The sequence below is a fragment of the Schistocerca gregaria genome, chromosome X (genome assembly GCF_023897955.1).
Source record: "Schistocerca gregaria isolate iqSchGreg1 chromosome X, iqSchGreg1.2, whole genome shotgun sequence".
Lineage (NCBI taxonomy): Eukaryota > Metazoa > Arthropoda > Insecta > Orthoptera > Acrididae > Schistocerca > Schistocerca gregaria.
In genome coordinates this window covers 805,547,649-805,570,911 of record NC_064931.1, presented here as the reverse complement: position 1 = coordinate 805,570,911, position 23,263 = coordinate 805,547,649, and the positions used below count along the sequence as shown (strand labels likewise).

General features: G+C 41.6%; 1 protein-coding gene across 1 annotated transcript in view; it reads left to right on the top strand.

Moving 5' to 3' along the window:
* The first annotated feature begins 7,369 nt into the window (after nt 1-7,369).
* The window catches only part of LOC126298331 (dynein axonemal heavy chain 7-like), a 1,150,327-nt gene continuing 1,134,433 nt past the window's right edge, over nt 7,370-23,263 (top strand). The window contains exon 1 of the mRNA XM_049989626.1: nt 7,370-7,427. Within this exon, the coding sequence (XP_049845583.1) occupies nt 7,405-7,427 (23 nt within the window). The 5' untranslated portion in view covers nt 7,370-7,404. The remainder of the gene's footprint in view (nt 7,428-23,263) is intronic.

The following is a 23,263-nucleotide window of genomic DNA, read 5'->3' as shown; positions in this document are numbered from 1 at the left end:
CTGCAACTTCTCTGTATACTACAGCATCATCCGCGAAAAGCCGCGTGGAACTTCCGACACTATCTACTAGGTCATTTACATATATATTGTGAAAAGCAATGGTCCCATAACACTCCCCTGTGGCACGCCAGAGCTTAATTTAACGTCTGTAGACGTCTCTACATTGAGAAAAACATGCTGTGTTCTGTTTGCTAAAAACTCTTCTATCCAGCCACACAGCTGTTCTGATATTCCGTAGGCTCTTACTTTGTTTATCAGGCTACAGTGCGGAACTGTATCGAACGCCTTCCGGAAGTAAAGGAAAATAGCATCTACCTGGGAGCCTATAGCTAATATTTTCTGTGTCTCGTGAACAAATAAAGCAAGTTGGGACTCACACGATCGCTGTTTCCGGAATCCATGTTGATTCCTACAGAGTAGATTCTGGGTTTCCAGAAACGACATGACACGTGAGCTAAAAACATATTCTCTCATTCTGCAACAGATCGACATAAAAGATATAGGTCTATAGTTTTGCGCGTCTGCTGGACGACCCTTCTTGAAGACTGGGACTACCTGTGCTCTTTTCCAAACATTTGGAACCTTCCGTTTCTCTACAGACTTCCGGTACACAGCTGTTAGAAGGGGGGCAAGTTCTTTCGCGTACTATGTGTAGAATCGAATTGGTATCTCGTCAGGTCCAGTGGACTTTCCTCTGTTGAGTGATTCCAGTTGCTTTTCTATTCCTTGGACACTTATTTCGATGCCAGCCATTTTTTCGTTTGTGCGAGGATTTAGAGAAGGAACTGCAGTGCGGTCTTCCTCTGTGAAACAGCTTTGGAAAAAGGTGTTTAGTATTTCAGCCTTACGCGTGTCATCCTCTGTTTCAATGCCATCATCATCCCGGAGTGTCTGGATATGCTGTTTCGATCCATTAACTGATTTAACGTAAGACCAGAACTTTCTAGGATATTCTGTAAAGCCCGCACATAGAATTTTACTTTCGAATTCACTGAACGCTTCACGCATAGCCCTCCTTACACTAACTTTGACATCTTTTAGCTTCTGTTTGTCTGAGAGGTTTTGGGTGCATTTAAATTTGCAGAGAAGCTCTCTTTGCTTTCGCAGTAGTTTCCTAACTTTGTTGTTGAACCACGGTGGGTTTTTCCCGTCCCTCACAGTTTTACTCGGCACGTACCTGTCTAAAACGCATTTTACGATTGCCTTGAACTTTTTCCATAAACACTCAACATTGTCAGTGTGGGAACAGAAATTTTCGTTTTGATCTGTTAGGTAGTCTGAACTCTGCCTTCTATTACTCTTGCTAAACAGATAAACCTTCCTCCCGTTTTTTATATTCCTATTTACTTGCATATTCAGGGATGCTGCAACGGCCTTATGATCACTGATTCCCTGTTCTGCGCTTACAGAGTCGAAAAGTTCGGGTCTGTTTGGTATCAGTAGGTCCAAGATGTTATCTCCACGAGTCGGTTCTCTGTTTAATTTCTCGAGGTAATTTTCGGATAGTGCACGCAGTATAATGTCACTTGCTGCTCTGTCCCTACCACACATCCCAAACATCTGAGTGTCCCAGTCTATATCTGGTAAACTGAAATCTCCACCTAAGACTATAACATGCTGAGAAAATTTATGTGAAATGTATTCCAGATTTTCTCTCAGTTGTTCTGCCACTAATGCTGCTGAGTCGGGAGGTCGATAAAAGGAGGCAATTATTAACCTATCTCGGTTGTTGAGTGTAACCTCCACCCATAATAATTCACAGGAACTATCCACTTCTACTTCATTACAGGATAAACTACTACTAACAGCGTCAAACACGCCACCACCGTCTTTGCCTTTGTAAAAATTTCGGCAGAATTTATCTCTGGCTTTAGCCAGCTTTCCGTACCTATAACGATTTCAGCTTTGGTGCTTGAAGTTCCGGTACTTTACCAATGCAGCGCATTTTGTTTATCAGACTCAGAGCGACCAGGCTTTTTTCGTTGCTTCAGAATGAGAACAATGATTTAGTACGAACCACGGCAGTTTGAGTGACTCTGTTGTGGTTGGCTGGAGAGCCAAGACCGTGTTACTAGGGGAGGCCGAAAGGCACGCGATTTAGCTCACGCAGGCTGGCGTGAGGTCTGGAACAATACAAGGAAATTAGAATTTGGAAACAACGGACGTAGCTGGTGGAATACTTAACTTTAATCCATTAATGATGAACGTCGCTCTTGACATTACATGATTCACAATATCAACAATAACTGATAATGGCTCCTTGCTAGGTCGTAGCAAATAACGTAGCTGAAGGCTAACTATCGTCTCGGCAAATGAGAGCGTATTTTGTCAGTGAACCATCGCTAGCGAAGTCGGCTGTACAACTGGGGCGAGTGCTAGGAAGTCTCTCTAGACGTGCCGTGTGGCGGCGCTCGGTCTGCCATCATTGATAGTGGCGACACGAGGGTCCGACGTATACTACCGGGCCGCGGCCGATTTAAAGGCTACCCACCTAGCAAGTGTGGTGTCTGGCGGTGACACCACAGACTCCATGGGTCAGATTTAAATGAGAATGTTTCTGATAATAAATCAATCATCTGGTATCGAATGTTACTGTTTTTTACTTGACGTTCTCTGGTGCACAGAAAATGATTCTTCACCATGAAATCGAATTAATTTTGTCGGTTATTGGATGATTGGAAGATAATGTCCACAGAGTCTTCTATCCAGATTATAACTTTATCTGCGATATTGTATGCATATTTTCTGATTCTGAACCTCTTGACTTTTCATTGTATTTCCATAGTATTATCGCCGTTCATCAGCAAGGCAGAAAATGACTTCCTAGAGTTTCTTTTGCATTGCCTCCTACCGTCGATGCCTCCGTATTTTAGCAGCAGTTCCTGTGCGCGTCACTGTACAAAATTTCTTAACTCTGAGCTTGACAAGTAATTTACTTAGAATAGTCATTGAACTCGCTTTCTCCAACATATTCAAGAATCACTTGATAATGATGATGATGATGATGAGGTCCCATACTCCTTGACAGAGCGTAGGGGACGATGCGGGGACCCGCACCGCCGTACTGGGCAAGGTCCTAGCGGAGGTGGTTTGCCATTGCCTTCCTCCGACCATAATGGGAATGAATGATGATGATGATGAAGACGAGACAACAACACCCAGTCATCTCGAGGCATATGAAAAACCCCTGAAACGCTGAGAATCGAACACGGGACCCTGTGCTCGGGAAACGAGAACTCTACCTCGAGACCAAGAGCTGCGGACCATGAATCGCTTATACGCCTTAAATTTCAGCTAATTGTGGAGGGATATTCGTCATTTTCTCTTTTAGTCGTGTTGATAAACTTTCCCATTCAGCGTTTTCAAAATTCAATTTGTCTGACGCAGTCGTCCGGAACGGACGAGACGACAGCGATCCGACCCCATCAGGTATTCAAATACTTCCTAGTCATCTATCACAGGGAGATATAGTGAACAGCTGATTTTGTTCGTTACCATGAAGGTGCCATCATGGCCGAAATCTAGCTTAAAAATATAAGATTTTGGTCTTTTATTAGTGAAAGAACTGCCGCACCATTTCAGTCTGTTGCCTTTCGGTAACATGAGCATTCAGCCATTCAACAGGCCATCACTTCCTGCATGTGTAATTTGGTATGCCTCATCTCGGTGTCACTTGATTGTTAGTGATCCACTTGATATCTACGCTGTCACTAAGCGGTATAAAGCTGTAGCAGACTGATTATTCATAATTCCTGATCTGATACAGATTCGTGGACGATTGAATAATGGGGCTGTTCAGCTTTTCGCATCAAACCAGTCTTCTCGAGTAATTTTTATTTTATTTGGTAATTTAATGTGAGAGTTAACCTTCAGGCATGTCTCTGATTTCGCAAAATGTGATGGATAAATTGTATGCATCGTTTGGAACAGGATTCCATTTTTATGTTTCACTGATCGTGCATTGCATCGGAGAGTTCTTAGTCCCATTCAATGAGCTGAAGATACGCTGGCTTAACATTTGGATCCATTTGGGATTGTGTGTAAATAACAAGCTTTCATATGTCGTTAGTGAGGTTTTGGATGTTATTCTGAGGCATAGTATTAGCCCCCATACGCCCCAGATTTGCCCAAGAAGCTAGTTATGGCCGTGTGTGCCATTTCCTTTGAGACGGTAATGGTGGTTTTTGGACAAAATTGCAATGATTGAACAAGTTTTGAGAACAGAATTCGTAGTTATTGTGTTGTTTCTTTGATACCTGGCACAGTTTCACTTTTCTTTTCCTGTAGTTGATTCATAACACGTTACGGGAAAGAAACTGCTAGTGACAACCACTCTTCATCCTTAACCAAGGATGAATTATTAAGAAACTCATGGAAAGCGTGAAAAACAAAGAGAAAAATCTACAGTAGCGCTTCGAGACAAATAGAACACATGCAATGTGTATTTTATAACTGATCAAAAGACGGCCTTCTTCCGTTGTAGATAAAAAGTCTAGTCCCTTGATGTCATGGTGAAGTTTTCTGGGAGATGGTTTGGGAAAAACGATGTGAAGCTGCTTAAAGAAAATTTGTGACAAGAAAATAAATATACAAGTATAGGATACAGTAGTTCCTTATAAGCGAACACTATGAAAAGATTTTCTACCGCAGCATTAATTCCTCAGAATGATGCAGGTGTGAATTTTCTCTGCCTAACGCTGGTGACAATGGAGTAATGAATTTTTTCGAAAGCAATGACAACGGTTCAGGCGATGAAACCCAATTAAAGAACATTCCCATAAATGATTTTGGTCCAGAAATGTGCTTCGTTATGAAGGAAGATTTTATCCTGAATTGGTCACATGATAAAGAGCAAACCGATACACACATTATGCAATGACCAAAACTAAGAATTGTAAGAAATCGCCTGAAATATCAAATGGAGCTCATACCGTCCAGATGATATCAGTCTGCTAGCAATGCTATCATGAAACTGAGGTATGTAAGATATATTTCCAGGGCATGATATGGCATTACTTATGAAATGAACTACTTAAAACCTGATAGGAATGTTATTAATGAAACTGTAAATTTGTATTTACTGTGTCTTTGAATTACAGTTTATCATTTTTTGAAATGTTTGGAATTTCCGTAATTTCTTGCTTTGTAAATTAAAACACATTCTGTTAATTTCGAATGTTTTTATTTTTCCTTGTATTCTTTGTTAAAGTAAAATACCATGTGTGGGCTTCAACTAAGTAAGTTTGTTTGGCACGACTGTTAATAATCCTTACAAAACCTACAGTAAAACCTCAGAAAATGGCAGAAATTCAATTCCGATGACTGTGTCAATAAATACCGAGCGAGGTGGCGCACTGGACTCGCATTCTGGAGGACGACGGTTCAATCCCGCGTCCGGCCATCCTGATTTAGGTTTTCCGTGATCTCCCTAAATCGCTCCAGGCTAATCCGATGAGACCGATGACCTCGCTGTCTGGTCTCCTTCACCAAAACAACCAAATGTGTCAATAAAAAAATCTCACCTTCGGCTAGAAGTAGCGTCATTGGCTTCTAATCACGTCCTGATTCCCAGGTCATATCCCAAATGCTACATAGATTTTGAATAAAATTAATAACCAATTGCAGTTGAAAACTTTGTGCGTAAGGAGTCTCACATTCCGCCAATAGGTTTGTCAAAGAAAGCGAAGGTGCGTATAAAGGTGGAGGCACTCTCATGCTCTTGAGGTGAAGAACAGCCGTAAAGGCGGAAGAATCAGTAATAATCAATTGCAAGAGGATGCTGACAGCAGTGAACATCACTGTATTACATAGACATATTGTGGATCATCAAGTAAAATGGTCTTTAATTGAAGAAGTGTTATGCTGAGCCGGCCGCGGTGGTCTCGCGGTTCTAGGCGCGCAGTCCGGAACCGTGCGACTGCTGCGGTCGCAGGTTCGAATCCTGCCTCGGGCATGGATGTTTGTGATGTCCTTAGGTTAGTTAGGTTTAAGTAGTTCTAAGTTCTAGGGGACTAATGACCACAGCAGTTGAGTCCCATAGTGCTCAGAGCCATTTTTGTTATGCTGATCTCGCAGTTGTCAAAATATTCCGGATTACCCGCCATTCGTATCTCTGCTTGCGGCCTAAAAAGTGGGAAGTGATTATGAAAAAGAGCTTGAAAAATCAACGAAATGATATTCCACGAGTTGGAACGTACAATGTAATTAATCTAAATGCTGTAGGAAAGCTGTAAATTCTTAAAAGAGAAATGTGCAAAGGCACAATCTAGACACAATAGATTTACGGTCAGTCGAATTCAGGGTGATGTCAACAGCAGCTAAAGTAACAGTACCTAGTGTTCGTTATGAATCTGTGTGATCACAGTGGCTCACCATTTATTATTCGGTGTTCATGGTGCAAGCTAAAGGTTTGATATGAACATTTCTTGAATATCGACAATGTCCATTTTGTGAAGTGCAGTACATACACCCCATAGAAGGTGCACCTACCGAACACTCATTTTCTGTCGCCCTGCTGACGCACTTGGTGAGTCACTAATAGCTCATTTTTTCTGTCATAAATGGTAACACAATATTTTCAAATGAGCATTACTAAAGATTGAATTTGCGACTCGCAGTCAAGGTGTTCCTTATCAGACTGCGCATACTGCAGGATTATCTGATTCTTTCATGTCTCATTATACTCACCTGTTGTTTCCACCTCTCCCTCTATTCATTTATTTCCTCATTAATGCATTGTATGTTCAACTCATTTCGAACATTTTCGTTATTTATTAAATCTATTCTTGTGCAGCCCTATACTTTCATCAGCAATTTCATCTCTGCTGCTTTCTTTTTATTCCCCCAACTCTCGTCAACATATAACAGTAATGGTAGTTTTAGTCAATTTATTTTCGTAGATTTTATGGTTTAGAAGTGAAGTGTGCTCGTTCCTTCAGTAATTCATTTACATTTGTACAGATTTTTTATCTGTATCGTCTTCATAACCGTAACTTGTGTTCGTTAGTTACTATTTTCGTGCATATTTGGTTTTTACGTTGAAAGACCATAGCGCATATCTTATATAATGACACTTTTAGATTGTATTCTCTGCATGTACCTGGCTTAGTCGATTTACCGCTAATGGACATCGTCTGCACTTTCTTGTATTATGACTTCATCATCAGAATATAGTAATACATTTAGATTAGTATCATTATCTAATTTAATTCCTGGTTCATTATCTGATTTCGTATTTTGGGAACAATACATTACTGTCAACTTTTTTCTCTCATGAACTGTTTTCACTGAAGCTATATTCACAACTAACATAACTGTTACAGGCTCAGTCAGTTTGATGTTATCAAGAATTTCAAGGGATTCGCAGTTGGTTACATTGAGTGCTTGGAAGATAAATTGATTACTATGCACAAACAAGAAAATGAAAGGTAAGTGCAATTTTATTAACATCCAGTTTGGTATACTTCATGGTTTCACTCTCTTTATCAGAAGTAGACACTTATGAAATAGGCATTAGTTCACTCTGTCATCTACTTCACACTGACAGGCTTTCAGACGTTCTTCAGGGATAGGTTCTGAGTAGTTTGGTATGAGGATCCATTTGTCTCAGATGGCTCATTGCAGAGTTATTGCATTTCATTTGGTTTGTTGCCCCATTTATGTTTGTATTTGTACCGTATTGAAAACAGTGCACAACAGTGCACAGCAGCGCCTATGAATATGTTTTACTGCTGAAGCGTTATTTGATATGCACCTTGCATATGGGCTCACTGAATGCAATGGAAGAGTGGCACAGTGGTGCAATGTTAAACTGTTCCCACACCGATGACAACTACATCAAAGCACTTTTGTGGGTGATGTTGTGTTTCTCTGTGTTTAACATTGTGGTTATTGTACATAACAGTCTTATGCAGTGTTTTCGAAAGCATTTTCACACAAACAAGGGTGACTGCAGTAACAAACGGAATAAATAAGAGACTGTAGGCTCTTTATACCAAAAGACTAAGATATTGTCATTCGGCGGAGAGGTCCCGAATTAGTCTAGTGTGAATTCACTTAACTGGTAAGTGTTAATAGTGCCAGTAAAGCATGAGGAATAGCGAATACCTCAGCAGGGACAACAACTCCCTGACCTACGCTGACTGCTACCACTATGCAGTAGTACCCTGCTCAGTCGCTGCTAGAGCACTGATTAATTGTTGTTTTGCGCCCCTGTTAACACGTATCAGTAAAACGAATATCACACTAGACTAATCTGGTAGCACTCTACCGAATGATCCTGTAAAGTTCCGATGTAAAATCATTTTCTTTGAAACAGGAAACAAACGGAGACATTCTGTCAATGCTGGGCCTCATATGAAGGACTTGATGAACAGATCTGGTTTGGACTCACACGTGTTATATGTTGCAAAAACTAAATTACAAATATCTGCCAAAACACCAGAGAAATGAACTTGATGGCCCATAGGTGGAGAGACACCTTGTGTGCGTGCGTGCGTGCGTGTGTGTGTGTGTTTGTGTGTGTGTGTGTGTGTGTGTGTGTGTGTGTGTGTGTGTAATTACAACACAAATTTGAAGTGTCTGCCACTGGATGGCACTACTGTCATGCGGCTGCAATCACAGAAAATTAAAAAATCCAAAATAAATGCTGTACTCCCTTATCTATCACATAAAAAGACGCATGCTGCTTATCTAAGAGCATAATCATCATCATTATGTAACAAGCTATGTCCTCCCTCTTCTCGTCCCTCCTTCCACTACCCTCTCCCGTCTCCAGTCAATTTGAGCCAATCCCAACATAGTATTTTAGCAGACTTTAAAATGAAATCACAATTTAGCCCCAGAGCAGTGATCTCGGGTGTAAAGGTATCCAAACGATCTGAAATTCTTTGCAAGATGTACAAAACCATTTATCCAAAAAACTAACATAAAGTGTATATCTTGCAGTATTTCCACATGTAAAATACATCAGCAACAACACCACGTCTCTCTCTCTCTCTCTCTCTCTCTCTCTCTCTCTCTCTCTCACACACACACACGCACACACACACACACACACACACATAAAATAACTGGAGCCAGAACACGATCAGCAATTTTCAAAAAAAGTGACTGTCACTTTTTGTGCCTAAACACATATCCCTACAAACTAGTATGTTAAACATGCAGGTAAACTTTTTGTTTAGGACTGATTGAGCTGATGTGTAAATAACCATGACGAGTTTATAAGTACAGAAAACACATGTATGAGGTGCATTCAAGTTCTAACGCCTCCGATTTTTTTTCTAATTAACTACTCACCCGAAATCGATGAAACTGGCGTTACTTCTCGACGTAATCGCCCTGCAGACGTACACATTTTTCACAACGCTGACGCCATGATTCCATGGCAGAGGCGAAGGCTTCTTTAGGAGTCTGTTTTGACCACTGGAAAATCGCTGAGGCATTAGCAGCACGGCTGGTGAATGTGCGGCCAAGGAGAGTGTCTTTCATTGTTGGAAAAGGCCAAAAGTCTCTAGGAGCCAGGTCAGGTGAGTAGGGAGCATGAGGAACCACTTCAAAGTTGTTATCACGAAGAAACTGTTGCGTAACGTTAGCTCGATGTGTGGGTGCGTTGTCTTGGTGAAACAGCCCACGCGCAGCCCTTCCCGGACGTTTTTGTTGCAGTGCAGGAAGGAATTTGTTCTTCAAAACATTTTCGTAGGATGCACCTGTTATCGTAGTGCCCTTTGGAACGCAATAGATAAGGATTACGCCCTCGTTGCCCCAGAACATGGACACCATCATTTTTTCAGCACTGGCGGTTACCCGAAATTTTTTTGGTGGCGGTGAAGCTGTGTGCTTCCATTGATCTGACTGGCGCTTTGTTTCTGAATTGAAAAATGGCATCCACGTCTCATCCATTGTCACAACCGACAAAAAGAAAGTCCCATTCATGCTGTCGTTGCGTTTCAACATTGCTTGGCAACATGCCACATGGGCAGCCATGTGGTTGTCCGTCAGCATTCGTGGCACCCACCTGGATGACACTTGTCGCATTTTCAGGTCGCCATGCAGGATTGTGTGCACAGAACCCACAGAAATGCTAACTCTGGAGGCGATCTGTTGAACAGTCATTCGGCAATCCCCCAAAACAATTCTCTCCACTTTCTCGATCATGTCGTCAGACCGGCTTGTGCGAGCCCGAAGTTGTTTCGGTTTGTTGTCACATGATGTTCTGCCTTCATTAAACTGTCGCAACCGCGAACGCACTTTCGACGCTTCCATAACTCCATCACCACATGTCTCCTTCAACTGTCGATCAATTTCAATTGGTTTCACAACTCGCACATTCAGAAACCGAATGATTGCACACTGTTCAAGTAAGGAAAACGTCGCCATTTTAAGTATTTAAAACAGTTCTCAATCTCGCCGCTGGCGGTAAAATTCCATCTGCCGTACGGTGCTGCCATCTCTGGGACGTATTGACAATGACCGCGGCCTCATTTTAAAACAATGCGCATGTTTCTATCTCTTTCCAGACCGGAGGAAAAAAACATCGGAGGCCTTAGAATTGAATGCACCTCATATAAGCGACCAGCTATTAAAAAAATAGCTACTAGTGATGTAGCTTACAGCTTAAACTCCACTTTTCGGCGAGAATTACCAAAGTAAACAATGTAATTGCCACGATATTGGCTGTGACATCAGCTTGTGACTGCAAAAAGTAAAAAAAAAGTAAATTATTCAACATATAAACTCAGTACAAATATTCAGATTTAGATTATGACATGTTCAATATGCCTGCCATCATTGGCAACGACGCTGCGCAGACAAACAGCGAAATTCTGCATTACCCACTGAAGTTTCGGAACATCGATGCTGTCGACGACCTCCTGAACAGCTGTTTCAGCTCAGCAATGGTTTTGGGGTTATTGCTGTACACCTTGTCGTTAATATAGCCCCACAAAATGAGACACATGTGTTCAGATAAGGAGAATATTGGGGCAAATCGAGGCCCATGTCAGTGTCCTCTTGGTACTCCAGAGGCAGAATGCGGTCCCCAAACTGTTCTTCCAGGACACGAAACACTCTCCTGCTTCGATAGGATCGATCTCCATCTTGCATGAACCACATCCTGCCCCAGTCAGGGTCACTTTGGATAATGGGGATGAAATCATCTTCCTAAACTTTCACGTAACGTTCGGCAGTCACCATGCCACCTAGGAATATAGCACCGATTATCCCGTTACTGAACAGTGCACATCACACAGTCACCCATTGAGGGTGAAGTGACTTCTCTATCACTAAATGCGGTCTCTCAGTCCCCCAAATGCACCAATTTTGCTTATTGATGAACCCATCCAAATGAAAGTGCGCTTCGTCGCTAAACCAAACCGTACAAATTCCCATCATGCTTCACGTCCAACTGTACAGTTTGAACATCCTGCCGCAAACCGTTCTGAAGTTATGACGATTTTATTTCATACAGTTCAATAATAGCCACCCTATACCTATGGTATTTTCTCATTATAGTGTGGGAAGTTATCAGGTATGCCTCCAGATCAAGGATGATAGTGATTGAGAGAACTATGAACTGTATGACCAGTAACTGAGATGCCGTAGTAGCTGATACCACACATGCCTTATAGCTGACGTAACGATGTAGCTTGAAACTGTAACATCTTGCTCCAAAAACTGTAACAACTTACTCTAAATCTGTATCAAATTCCCCACTCAAACTATAACAAATTCCCAGCAACTGTAGCAACTTATTCTGAAATAGTATCAACCTACTCCCCAGAAACAGTAAAACTTTGGCTGAAACTGTGACAACGTGCCACAAATCTGTGTCAACTTGTCCCAAAATTGTAATCAGTGGCTCAATAAGACTAGAAATTTCCCCTGAACGACATGGTAATTTGCCAGGAAAACTTGGAATTACTTGGAATTATTTGGAATGAGATAAGAAATTTTGTGTAAAGGAGATAAGAAACTGTGCAGGATCCCATATCTCCCTCCGTGCTGCTTCAGTCGAATAATGCTGAATTCTTTGAGTAGTTCTGAATTTTGCTGCTGAATGAGCAAGTGTTGCTTAGGGAATTACCTGAAATTTCTAGTATAATGTGAAACACATTGTCAACTTTAGGCAGATGGTTACAGTTTGAGAGCAAGTTGTTACCAGTTTCAGGAAAAAGGGGGGACAGGTTGATATTGTTTTTGGTCAAGTTGCTATAGTTGTGGGAAAAATTGTGACAGATGTCGCAAGGGTCAAGCTGTTACAGACTCAGGGGCACGTTGATACAGTTCAAGAGGGTGTTAATACAATTGCGTGGCAAACTGCAACTTTTTTGGGGGCAAGTTGCTACCATTTTGGGGCAAGTCGTTACAGTTTTGTCGGCAAGTTGATACAGTGTTGAGGAAACTTGTTACAGGTGCAGAGAAAATTGTTATGACTGTGAGGCTTTTTGTTACAATTGTAGGAGAGGTTGTTAGAGTTGTAGGACAAACTGACATCCCCCAATAGCTGACACCCTCAGTAGCTGACACCTCTCAGTATCTGCCATTTCTCAGTAGCTGATACACACTGCTCTGTGGGAACAAGTATTGATGTGACAGGTCTCAACGTGCTGACTGATCACTTTTGCTTGTTTGTAGAAGTTGCAACTTGTCAGAATGAGTCATAACTTCCTTAGCCAACATCAGAATTAGACTTTATAAGGTGTTTGCATGCTCATTGATAGTCGCCTTGTCGATTCTTGTCATTGCCTCACCAAATAATATCTGGTAAATAATGGCAGTCACCCGCAATTTTGCTGTAGCATAAGGGTGAGACTTGTCAGAACTCACAGGAACCACTTAGTACTATTTGGAACTACTTGTGATTACTTGTAAACTGTTGAGAGATGTAAAGGTAGTCATTCAACCAATAGAGTCAACCATGAGCTTGAGGTAATGGTAGTCACTATGACTGGGACGATGACAATAACCACCAAGTATTCAATATGCTATTTCATCAAAGTGTTATGTAGTTCCCATTGTGTCACAGCATTACATAACATTATTAGTAGAAGACTGTAAACGCTTTATATTGCAAGATAAAGGTAATGCCCCCAACATGGAGTTGTTCAAATATTTGGGAGACTATGAAACCATAGCAAGCCTCATTTCTTACCTGTACAGGTATCAAATAGTATCAAATAATTTCCACTGTGTGACATCAGAAAATGAGAATTTTTTGAACTGCAAGGTGAAATTAATACCTTAACATTGGGTCACTATAATGTTTGGCTGATTGTGTTAGAGACGACTTTTTGGGGAAATTTAAATTGCAAATAATGTTGTTTGCTTTGGTAACTCTCATCGACAAGCGCACTTTGAGGCGTAAAGTAGAACGGGAACAATGATAATATGTGTTTTGGGATGTTTTAGAACGAATTTTTATATGATTAGATGAATTTAATGTGTTGATCAAAAACAGAAGTACAGTCATTGACTAAACTATAATTTATTTAATTAGTGACAATAAGTAAGATAAATACTGCCTGCAGGAAAATTAAAGAGACCTTTGGAGAAAAGAGAATCACTTGTATGAATATCAAGAGCTCCGATGGAAAGCCAGTCCTAAGCAAAGAAGGGAAAGCAGAATGGTGGAAGGAGTATATAGAGGGTCTATACAAGGGCGATGTACTTGAGGACAATATTATGGAAATGGAAGAGGATGTAGATGAAGATGAAATGGGAGATAAGATACTGTGTGAAGAGGTTGACAGACCACTGAACGACCTGTGTCGAAACAAGGTCCCGGGAGTAGACAACATTCCATTAGAACTACATACAGTCTTGGGAGAGCCAGTCCTGAAAAAAACATTACCATCTGGTGAGCAAGATATTGGTTGGTTGGTTGCTTGGGGAAGGAGACCAGACAGCGTGGTCATCGGTCTCATCGGATTAGGAAAGGATGGGGAAGGAAGTCGGCCGTGTCCTTTCAGAGGAACTATCCCGGCATTTGCCTGGAGTGATTTAGGGAAATCACGGAAAACCTAAATCAGGATGGCCGGACGCGGGATTGAACCGTCGTCCTCCCGAATGCGAGTCCAGTGTTTAACCACTGCGCCACCAGCAAGATGTATGAGACAGGCAAAATACCCTCAGACTTCAAGAAGAATATAATAATACCAATTCCAAAGAAATCAGGTGTTGACAGATGTGAAAGTTACCGAACTATCATTTTAATAAGTCACACCTGCAAAATACTAACACGAGTTCTTTACAGAGGAATGGAAAAACTGGTAGAAGCCGACGTCGGGGAAGATAAGTTTGGATTCCCTAGAAATATTGGAACACATGAGGCAATACTGACCCTAAGACTTATCCGAGAAGAAAGATTAAGTAAAGGCAAACCTACGTTTCTAGCAAACAGTACAGGAAACAAAAGAAACATTCGGAGTAGGTATGAAAATCTATGGAGAAGAAATAAAAACTTTGAGGTTCGCCGATGACATTGTAATTCTGTCAGAGACTGCAAGGGGAAGAGCAGCTGAATGGAATGGACAGTGTCTTGAAAGGAGGATCTAAGCTGAACATCAACAAAAGCAAAACGAGGATAATGAAATGTAGTCAAATTAAATCGGGTGTTGCTGAGGTAATTAAATTAAGAAATGAGACACTTAAAGTAGTAAAGGAGTTTTGCTATTTGGGGAGTAAAACAATTGATGATGGTCGAAATAGAGAGGATATAAAATGTAGACTGGCAAGGGCTAGGAAAGAGTTTCTGAAGAAAAGAAATTTGTTAACATCGAGTATAGATTTAAGTGTCAGGAAGTCGTTTCTGAGAGTATTTGTATGCAGTGTAGCCATGTATGGAAGTGAAACATGGACGATAAACAGTTTAGACAAGAAGAGAATAGAAGCTTTTGAAATGAGGTGCTACAGAAGAATGCTGAAGATTAGATGGGTAGATCACATAACTAATGAGGAAGTATTGAATAGAATTGGGGAGAAGAGAAGTTTGTGGCACAAGTTGACTAGAAGAAGGGATGGATTGGTAGGACATGTTCTGAGGCATCAAGGGATCACCAATTTAGTATTGGAGGGCAGCGTGGAGGGTAAAAATCGTAGAGGGAGACCAAGAGATGAATACACTAAGCAGATTGAGAAGGATGTAGGTTGCAGTAGGTACTGGGAGATGAAGAAGCTTGCACAGGATAGAGTAGCATGGAGAGCTGCATCAAACCAGTCTCAGGACTGAAGACCACAACAACAACAACAACAAGTGAGCTGTATATGCTTTAGTAAATAATACGCATAGTTTAGACGTGGAAATGTTTAATTTTAAGGTTCGCTATGCTTGCAGAGTGTAGTACAATTATCAAAGTTGGGTCATCAGAAAGTTTCGTTAGTAGTGCTAATATGCAAGCCGTGTTTAATTTTTAAAATGATATATAATGATTATATTACAGCAGCAGTGTCACAGAGGTTTTGCATTCGCAATATTGCATATTTTGAACAATAATTAAACATTGTTCTTGTGCAGTGTTTGAATATTTATTCATGATCAGAGCTCTGTAATTATACTTTTGTATTACGATAAGCAGCCTAAATGTGTTTTGTATTCCAAATCATCACTTAGTACCATACATAATTATATTTACGTTTATCTGTATTTCTGAGGTGTCGACTTTCCACCTTTGTCTTGTTGCTCGAATTTCTTTGGTATTTTTTATGTCTTGTCCCACCACCACTGTCTTTGGTCATGTTGTATTAATATAAACACTGCAGAAATTCTCCTAGTCTGTTCCAAAAATACATAGTTTAAACTCAACATTAGAATTAAAAGCTACACGGCGTGGCCGCTCGGTTTAAAGAGCCATGTCACGGATTGCGCAGCCCCTCCCGCCGGAGGTTGGAGTCCTGTCTCGGGCATGGGTGTGTGTGTTGTTATTAGCGTAAGTTAGTTTAGGTAGTGTAAGTCTAGGGACCGATGACCTTAGCAGTTTGGTCCCTTAGAAATTAACAAACATTTGAACATTTAGAATTAAAAACTCCTCCTAAAAGTGTGTGCGCTCAGTTAAACGTGTGTGTGTGTGTGTCTACATCACATACTCTCATAAGATTTTAGTGATATTTAGCAGTTGATTGTGGAAACTGTGGTCTGTAAACATTTTTAGAGCCTTGGCACTATACTTTCGGCGGGTGAATGTTGTAGCATTCCTTGAATGTTTGTTTAGTACATATCCTCTCATGTAAATGCAAATTAAAATCAGTATTAAGCTGTTAGTTTCATTGATTATATTTTCTTGTGTAGAACTTCTAAAAACAGTAATTCATGTTAGTGAATTGTGTGAACTACCAATAACATATCTTCAGATTGAAATGATAGCGCCCTTTACGTATCTTAGATATGGTGATACCATTGTAACAATTGAAAAGCATCGTAGAAAACTAAATATGTGGAAATAATTAATTTCAGGGTGCATTGTGTTTTACACCAAGTGTGGGCCTAAAAAGTTGACTTAATTAGAACTCAGACTGCCTGTTTGTTTTTCGTGTTTGCCTGCTTTAATTTTCGACACAAATAAAAGTACAAAAGTGTTAACTTTGGCGGGTGTGCGGATAGTTTTGCTTTTCCTGAACGAATATTCCAATGCTCTCCAAGTGTTTTTGTTAGGAGGTTCTGGCATTATATGGGTGGAGTAGGAGAGACAGCCATCATGTCATTACCTTATTGATTGCCTTATGCCGAGTGGGATGCCTTCCAATAGCTGCGGCAGCAGCATATCTTAGGACCCGACATACTTGAGCGTATTTAGATTTCCATCGATAAAACAGAGACGAGTGATGTGGGTCTTGGAAACAACGCACCAAACGTAGATGGACCAAATTGGTTTTATTCACTTCTTGGAGTCGGCTTGTATTTTCAAGTGACGATTAATGCATATTGCGAAGAGCTTCGTGCCCACGGTTTGCAAACGATGGTTCTACCTTAAACAAAATTTTGCATATACAGTGTGCATCACTTTGCACTTTTGATAGATAACATTGGGAAAACTGTAACAAGTTATGAAAATCACTGCCATCTGTAGATGCAGTAGATGCAGTGAAATGTGACGAGGATGAAATGCGATGGAATGTAGTGTAGAACACTCATTATGTTGATCATTCTCGTACTTCGGAGATGCCTTTTAGTGACAACTTCATTGCGTGTTACTGCTGCTAACATGTTAGTTTCGTTTCTTTCAGCAGTTGCTCTTCTTTTTCCTTGGTATATTTTATTCTCCACACGTCCAGTTCCTGCAACGTTTTATTATAATGTTGGCAAACAGAGCTCAGGAGTGCTTGACACGATCCGGATGCTCTTCAGCATACAAAAACACCCCTGCTCTAATAGTTTGTCGACGTTAGCCATAAATGATATTCATTTGTTTGACTGTCGTGTGCATTGTGAACATCTCAGTAGCATTACGAGCGAGTAATCTGATTGCTACAACAGCATAACACATGCTGACGGGCTTCAACTGCACAGCTAAACACAAGAACCATACCTGAGTTACGTTACGCTTACATCTGGCAATAGGGCAGAGATTATGGAACCTCTTCTCCTGACGGTGGGACCCTGATTTGCAAATATTTACCTTGCTACTATTTGACCAAGTCGCATAAACGCTATTTCGTTGACGTTCTCTTACAAGCTTCTTTCAAATGCTGCAGGATGTATTTGGGGTGGTGAGTTTCTTGGTTGGTTGGTTTAGGGGGAGGGGGGAGGGGGAAGGAGCCAAACTGTTTTATCATCGGTTCCTGCCTGAGTTGGCTCACCCTTTATAGTGAATGGGCATTTCATAGTCTTTGCGACAAACGTCTAGGTGTGATAGATCACTTGATGGGGAACAATGTTTGTGGGAGAAAGAATATGCGCTGACACGCCTCAGCGAAGCCAGGTGTCATTCTATTGAATTCTTCTGCAACGTAACAGGATCTACTATCCAGGCGTGCTGCATCTGCATACCATCTATCCCGATAAATTGATAGTGACTGACAACAAGAATACCTTAACAATGATTGTCTCTGAATGGAGAGCGATGCAGTACAATATATATAGAAGGTAACCTATACTTGAGGCATAACATTTTATTGTGCTTTGCATTGGAGTTGATCAAAATTTCTGAAGCCTGGATTCATTTAGAGATTAGCGTTAGCAGAAAATGGGTATGGCTCCCTTAACATGTTGCTTTCACATTAATCATTTCATACTGGCTTTCTAATTCTAAGTACAAATTGAGTCAAGACCTTCAGTTCCTTGGAGAGTGTGTGAAGAAAAATCTAAATAAATATATCTAACAATTCACCTAACTGAAATTAGGCATAGGACTTTGATCAATTATAGAATAGGATGCTGAGCGTCTTCCTCTCACAATCAGGCACTAAAGGATTAGCGAAGGAAAATTTACGATTGCCAGCAATCGTGGAAACATGCACACTGAGAACGTGAGATGATGCTAGTATAGGTCTGACTCAGTTACTTCATTATAATGTAGAACTGTGGAACAAATGTCGTGCTCACATACGAGAACTTTTTGGTGACCAAACTAATCATTTGTAAGATCAACATCGTTTCCACATGCATCGATTAGTGAAACCAAATTAAGTCTATTCCGATCAAGGGATTGAAAGTGTTACACCATGAAGCACTTTCATTCAATTCGAAACTGATGTCCAAACCTCATCAGTGTGAGGTGTGAGTCCCAGAAGCTCGAAAACATTCTTGTATTTGTTGCTGCACCGATGAAAACAGCCTCTGAATGTCACCTTAAGAGATTTTTTGCCCTGAATGAAACAGGTGATGTGCCAGCTCATGAAGATTGCCTGGTTGCGGGCTCGTACAGACGTATACATCTTCACACCATATCCCAGGCATGCTGTAGCGTAAATACTAAAAGATACTACTTCGATTAAAAATGCTTATTAATGCCTTCCTTGTGTTACTTGAAAGTGACGAAATTTTCACCAGCCCACTACATTAAACTGAGGGTAAAATGTGAATGAAAAAACATCTTCACCACGCCGTAATGTAGATATTATCCAACTTCCATGTGCACATGACCACCACAAAATAGTGGAATTCAGGTCCATAAGCAAAATTACATATGTTGGCAACACTCATTTTCACTGACGACAGTAATCACCAGAGTATTAAGAAAACCGATATTTGCCCTCTCATAGTTTTAGGACCCTCGTTTACCTCCCACTCAAATCAGAAATGGTTAAGAGGGAGCCAGTTCTACATCTGGTATCATCCATATTATATTGATTTGTGCTCCCGTTATCAGTCTTTTAACAACGACTGCTGAATAAAGACCTCTTCTAGACTTTTCTCGTCACCAACCGTGGATGTTGCCAGATGGGGTGGCTTTCGTGCTTCAACAGTACAGATTGTGCCACCGTAGGTGCAATAACATCGGTGACCAGGGACAGAACTGTAGAAGCAAGTACATGTACAGACAAAGAAATTATTATAAATTCACAAGAAACTGGATGAATTGTTCAAGAGTAAGGGCTTCACAAATTCTGGGGCGACGACCGTTGAATCACCACAACATGCAACGGCATATCGCCAGTGTACTTTCGCCTGTTCATCTATCTCTTGAACAGCGAGTGCAAATGTACCTTGCAGTCGATCGTAAACAATTTGGGCACAGGCGTAACTAATGTGAAGAACTAAATTTCGTAAAAAAAAGTATTTATTTTGTGGGTGTCAGGTCTCAAGTCATTTTGGGAAAAAAGAGGGACGGGAATTTTTGGTCGGGGTCCACTTCTGGGCAGTTTGACCGCCTGGTGCAAGTCGTTCCTTTTTTACGCCACCTCGGTGACTTTCAGGTCGGTGGTGATAACATAATGATGTGGGCAACACGCACACGCCCAGTCTCAAGTGGAGAAACCCCGAGCCGGCCGGGAACCGAACCTGGAGCCCATGATCGAGAGTCAGCAATGGTAAACACAAGACCGCGAGCTACTGACGTCAGTCATTCTGAATAAAAAGTTTAGTTTATTTAAACTGTGTTCCGTGGAATTACAGTTTCAAGTAGTAGCTGTTGTAATTACCGAATCATGAAGGGATTGCTAACAAAAAGTAATAAGTCATCTTGGTAAGAATTTTAACAACTAGAGCAAGGAAACATAGATGGGGACGTACAGTGCTGACGCTTTCAACAGATCAATATGAGGTCGCAAGCATTAAGAAACCGCTGATTTCAAGCTGGCTGATTGCGAATTGAGGACAAAAATGCGAGGCGGATTCGTACCATCCATAAGCAACCAATACCAACAGAGTATTAAGAGGTCGCCAGTTGACGAGCAGGGCAGAACTCAGCAGTTTAAGAGTTCCTGCCATCAGAGGAGCTTCGGATGTCCGTCAGCTGAAAGCAGAAAATTATGTGACTGAAATAATCTATTCAGTTCAGCTTGTATTCTAAAAAGGACTTGCATTCTTGCCTGTACGTTCCTCTGGGCTGTGGGCTTACTTGTACCTCTCACTGCCACTTACAGTGAGACGTTTAACGGAACCTGAGGGTTCTATGTGAGCAATAAGAAACTGGCTCCTTTTGACGATTCGAGTCAAAGTGATAGGCCAGACAGGCTAAATGTTCTGGTAGTATGAGTATCTGGTAAGCCTCGTTTATGTTATACGCTCAATGAAATTATGACCCAGTGTCTGTGCTCTTTGACATGTTCATGTTAACTTGGAAAGAAGAAATAAAATCAAACCAAAGTATCAACCCAGAACCTATTTTCTTCATTTCCACGTCCCTAGCCTGGTACCCGAGTCTTTCTGTACCGTCTCCAACCATAAAGACCTGATAAACCTCAGCTAGATCCTGTCACCGAGTGATTCCCTGCCACGAAGTAGCTCAAGTGACAAAGAGTCGGTAGACCTGAAAACCCCCACATCGCTTTCTATTCGAGTCAGGGAGTCACGTAAATATAGATTGGCGTCAGATGTGGGGTCTAAGCTTCGATTCCTGGCTGAGTACCTCATCTAAGGAATAAGGTGCCTTTGAGTACGAAAGATAGGATTTTCTGTAAGGAGAACTAGCAAGCTTCTGTCTTGAGATAAATCTGTTTGAGCTTTTGAGGTAGATTCTGCACCGTAAAACAGTCAGACAAGTCCTTTTAGTGTACAGCAGTAACAAGCGAAAAGGTAGAGAGAACAAGAGGTCTTCAATCCATCAATGGTTCCGCGGCACAAAATTACGAGATCGCTGTCGCAACCCACAGCCAATAAACACTGAAGACGCCGTCACAAGGAGTCACACCAGCCGAGATTAGGGGCAACGACAGCTGAATCAGCAACGTGGGCATGCCAACGTTCGCCTTCACGAGACGCCAACACAGGGCCTTTCGCTTGATCAACAAACATGGTGAGTGAAACATACTGTGGCACGGAAACAAGTTCCGCAGCTGCGATGAAAGACGAAAAACCCCTAATATGTTTCTGGAAGGTAGTGAGTTCCCCACCAAACAAATAGCTTTATCTGACGCATTCGAGTTAATCCGGAAAGCTTTTGACAGAAATAAAAATCGTCTTGGGGAATTCGTAGACAATTGTGACTTAGCATTTGGACTTACTCCAGGCCATATTCATAGTGCACTACTACAATTTGTAAAAAGTAGGATTGGGGGAGCAGCATAGAGTACGTTACTCGTACGTGATTTGACCAGAAAATGGACAGATGTTAAGCCAATTATATTGGAGAACTATCAGTCAACATGGACTTTCAATTACCACGCGCGGTTGTTATTCTCAAGTTGACAGGAAAATATTGTCGAACGAGCAAGTTGAGTGGACACACTGCTACGGTCGCAGGTTCGAATCCTGCCTCGGCCATGGATGTGTGTGGTGTTCTTAGGTTAGTTAGGTTTAAGTAGTTCTAAGTTCTAGGGGACTGATGACCACAGATATTAAGTCCCCTACTGCTCAGAGACATTTTTTGAGTGGAGACATTACAGCACCAATTTAGAGAAGCTGCCGATGAATAATGAGAGAATCAGACATTCTGGGGAGCCAAGCGTGAAGCTAGCGAGAGCAGCATTCATACACGAAATCGAAGATGAGAGAATGGGAAAGGAAATGACAAGTAGTGGAATAGAGGGGGCTTGCGGAGTACCTATGTTGATGCAGATGTAGATGTAAAACAGTTGTGAGGGCGAGAGGAGAGGATTTGACGTTAGCACAAGAGATGTATTTAGCATTAACAGAGGAAGCTTCAGTCGCCTCTTGTAAAGAAAGTTGCGGGGGATCCGATACCCTGAGAGGCTTTAGATGCAAGAAAGGAGATCCTCATGCAAGGAACTGTGCTATGGAAAGACACGTCAGAAAAATAGACGCCATGGAGCCATATCGTCCGTCACCGCCAAGAGATCATCCCAGGGTCGTGGAAGGCATACGGTCGACTGTCTGCCGCCGATACAACCTTCAAGTATATGCAGAGCCGTGTGATGAGACGAGACACATGACATTTTATGTTTGCAGAGAATCAGGACACGTAGCCCGACAGTTAAATGTTAAGAATGGCCCAGTAAGTACCAGTATTCGAAAGCTGGGAACGAAGGGACGGTATGAGTACGCAGTCGGCTCGTGGCGCAAAGTTATACTCAGTAGACTGCAAGGGAAAGAACGATTTCGTAAGCATAAGGTGCTCGCGAGGGGGCACGGAAGTCACAAGTTTTATGGTAGATAGCATCGCTCAGGTTAGCATCATAAAGGTGTCAGCAGTGGATAGTACGATGGGCAATGACGCTGATGAGACAATAAAACTGAGAGCGATCACTAAAGAAGTAACAGAAACATGCGGAGCCGCGTTGTTAACGGTGAGAATAGACGGCGATGTGTGTGTGTAGAGGAGAAGCCCCCACGTAGCAGGAGAACAGTGGAGGAATTAGATACCCCATATGAATGAATTTTAGGCAGACGTCTGCGAGAAGCAAAATGTAATAATAGAATGCGCATCGAGGACGTTATGGGCCAAGGGCCGATCATTACGGTTACAGACGGAACAGGGGCAGAACCGTCGAATCTTGCGGACTGGGAGAGAGCCGCGAAGAAAGGAATACTATCGCGTAGATTTGACGTTAGGCAGCCGAGTGGTAAGGGTACCCAGGACGAGGGCATCAGGAAGGATACAGGTAGAGACGGAGGTAGAAAAGAGAGACGAGAGAGACCTCCAGAGAGAGGAACGAGAAAACTTCACAGGCAAAGGGGCGCGGCAGCTAAGGGAAACATGAGACAAAT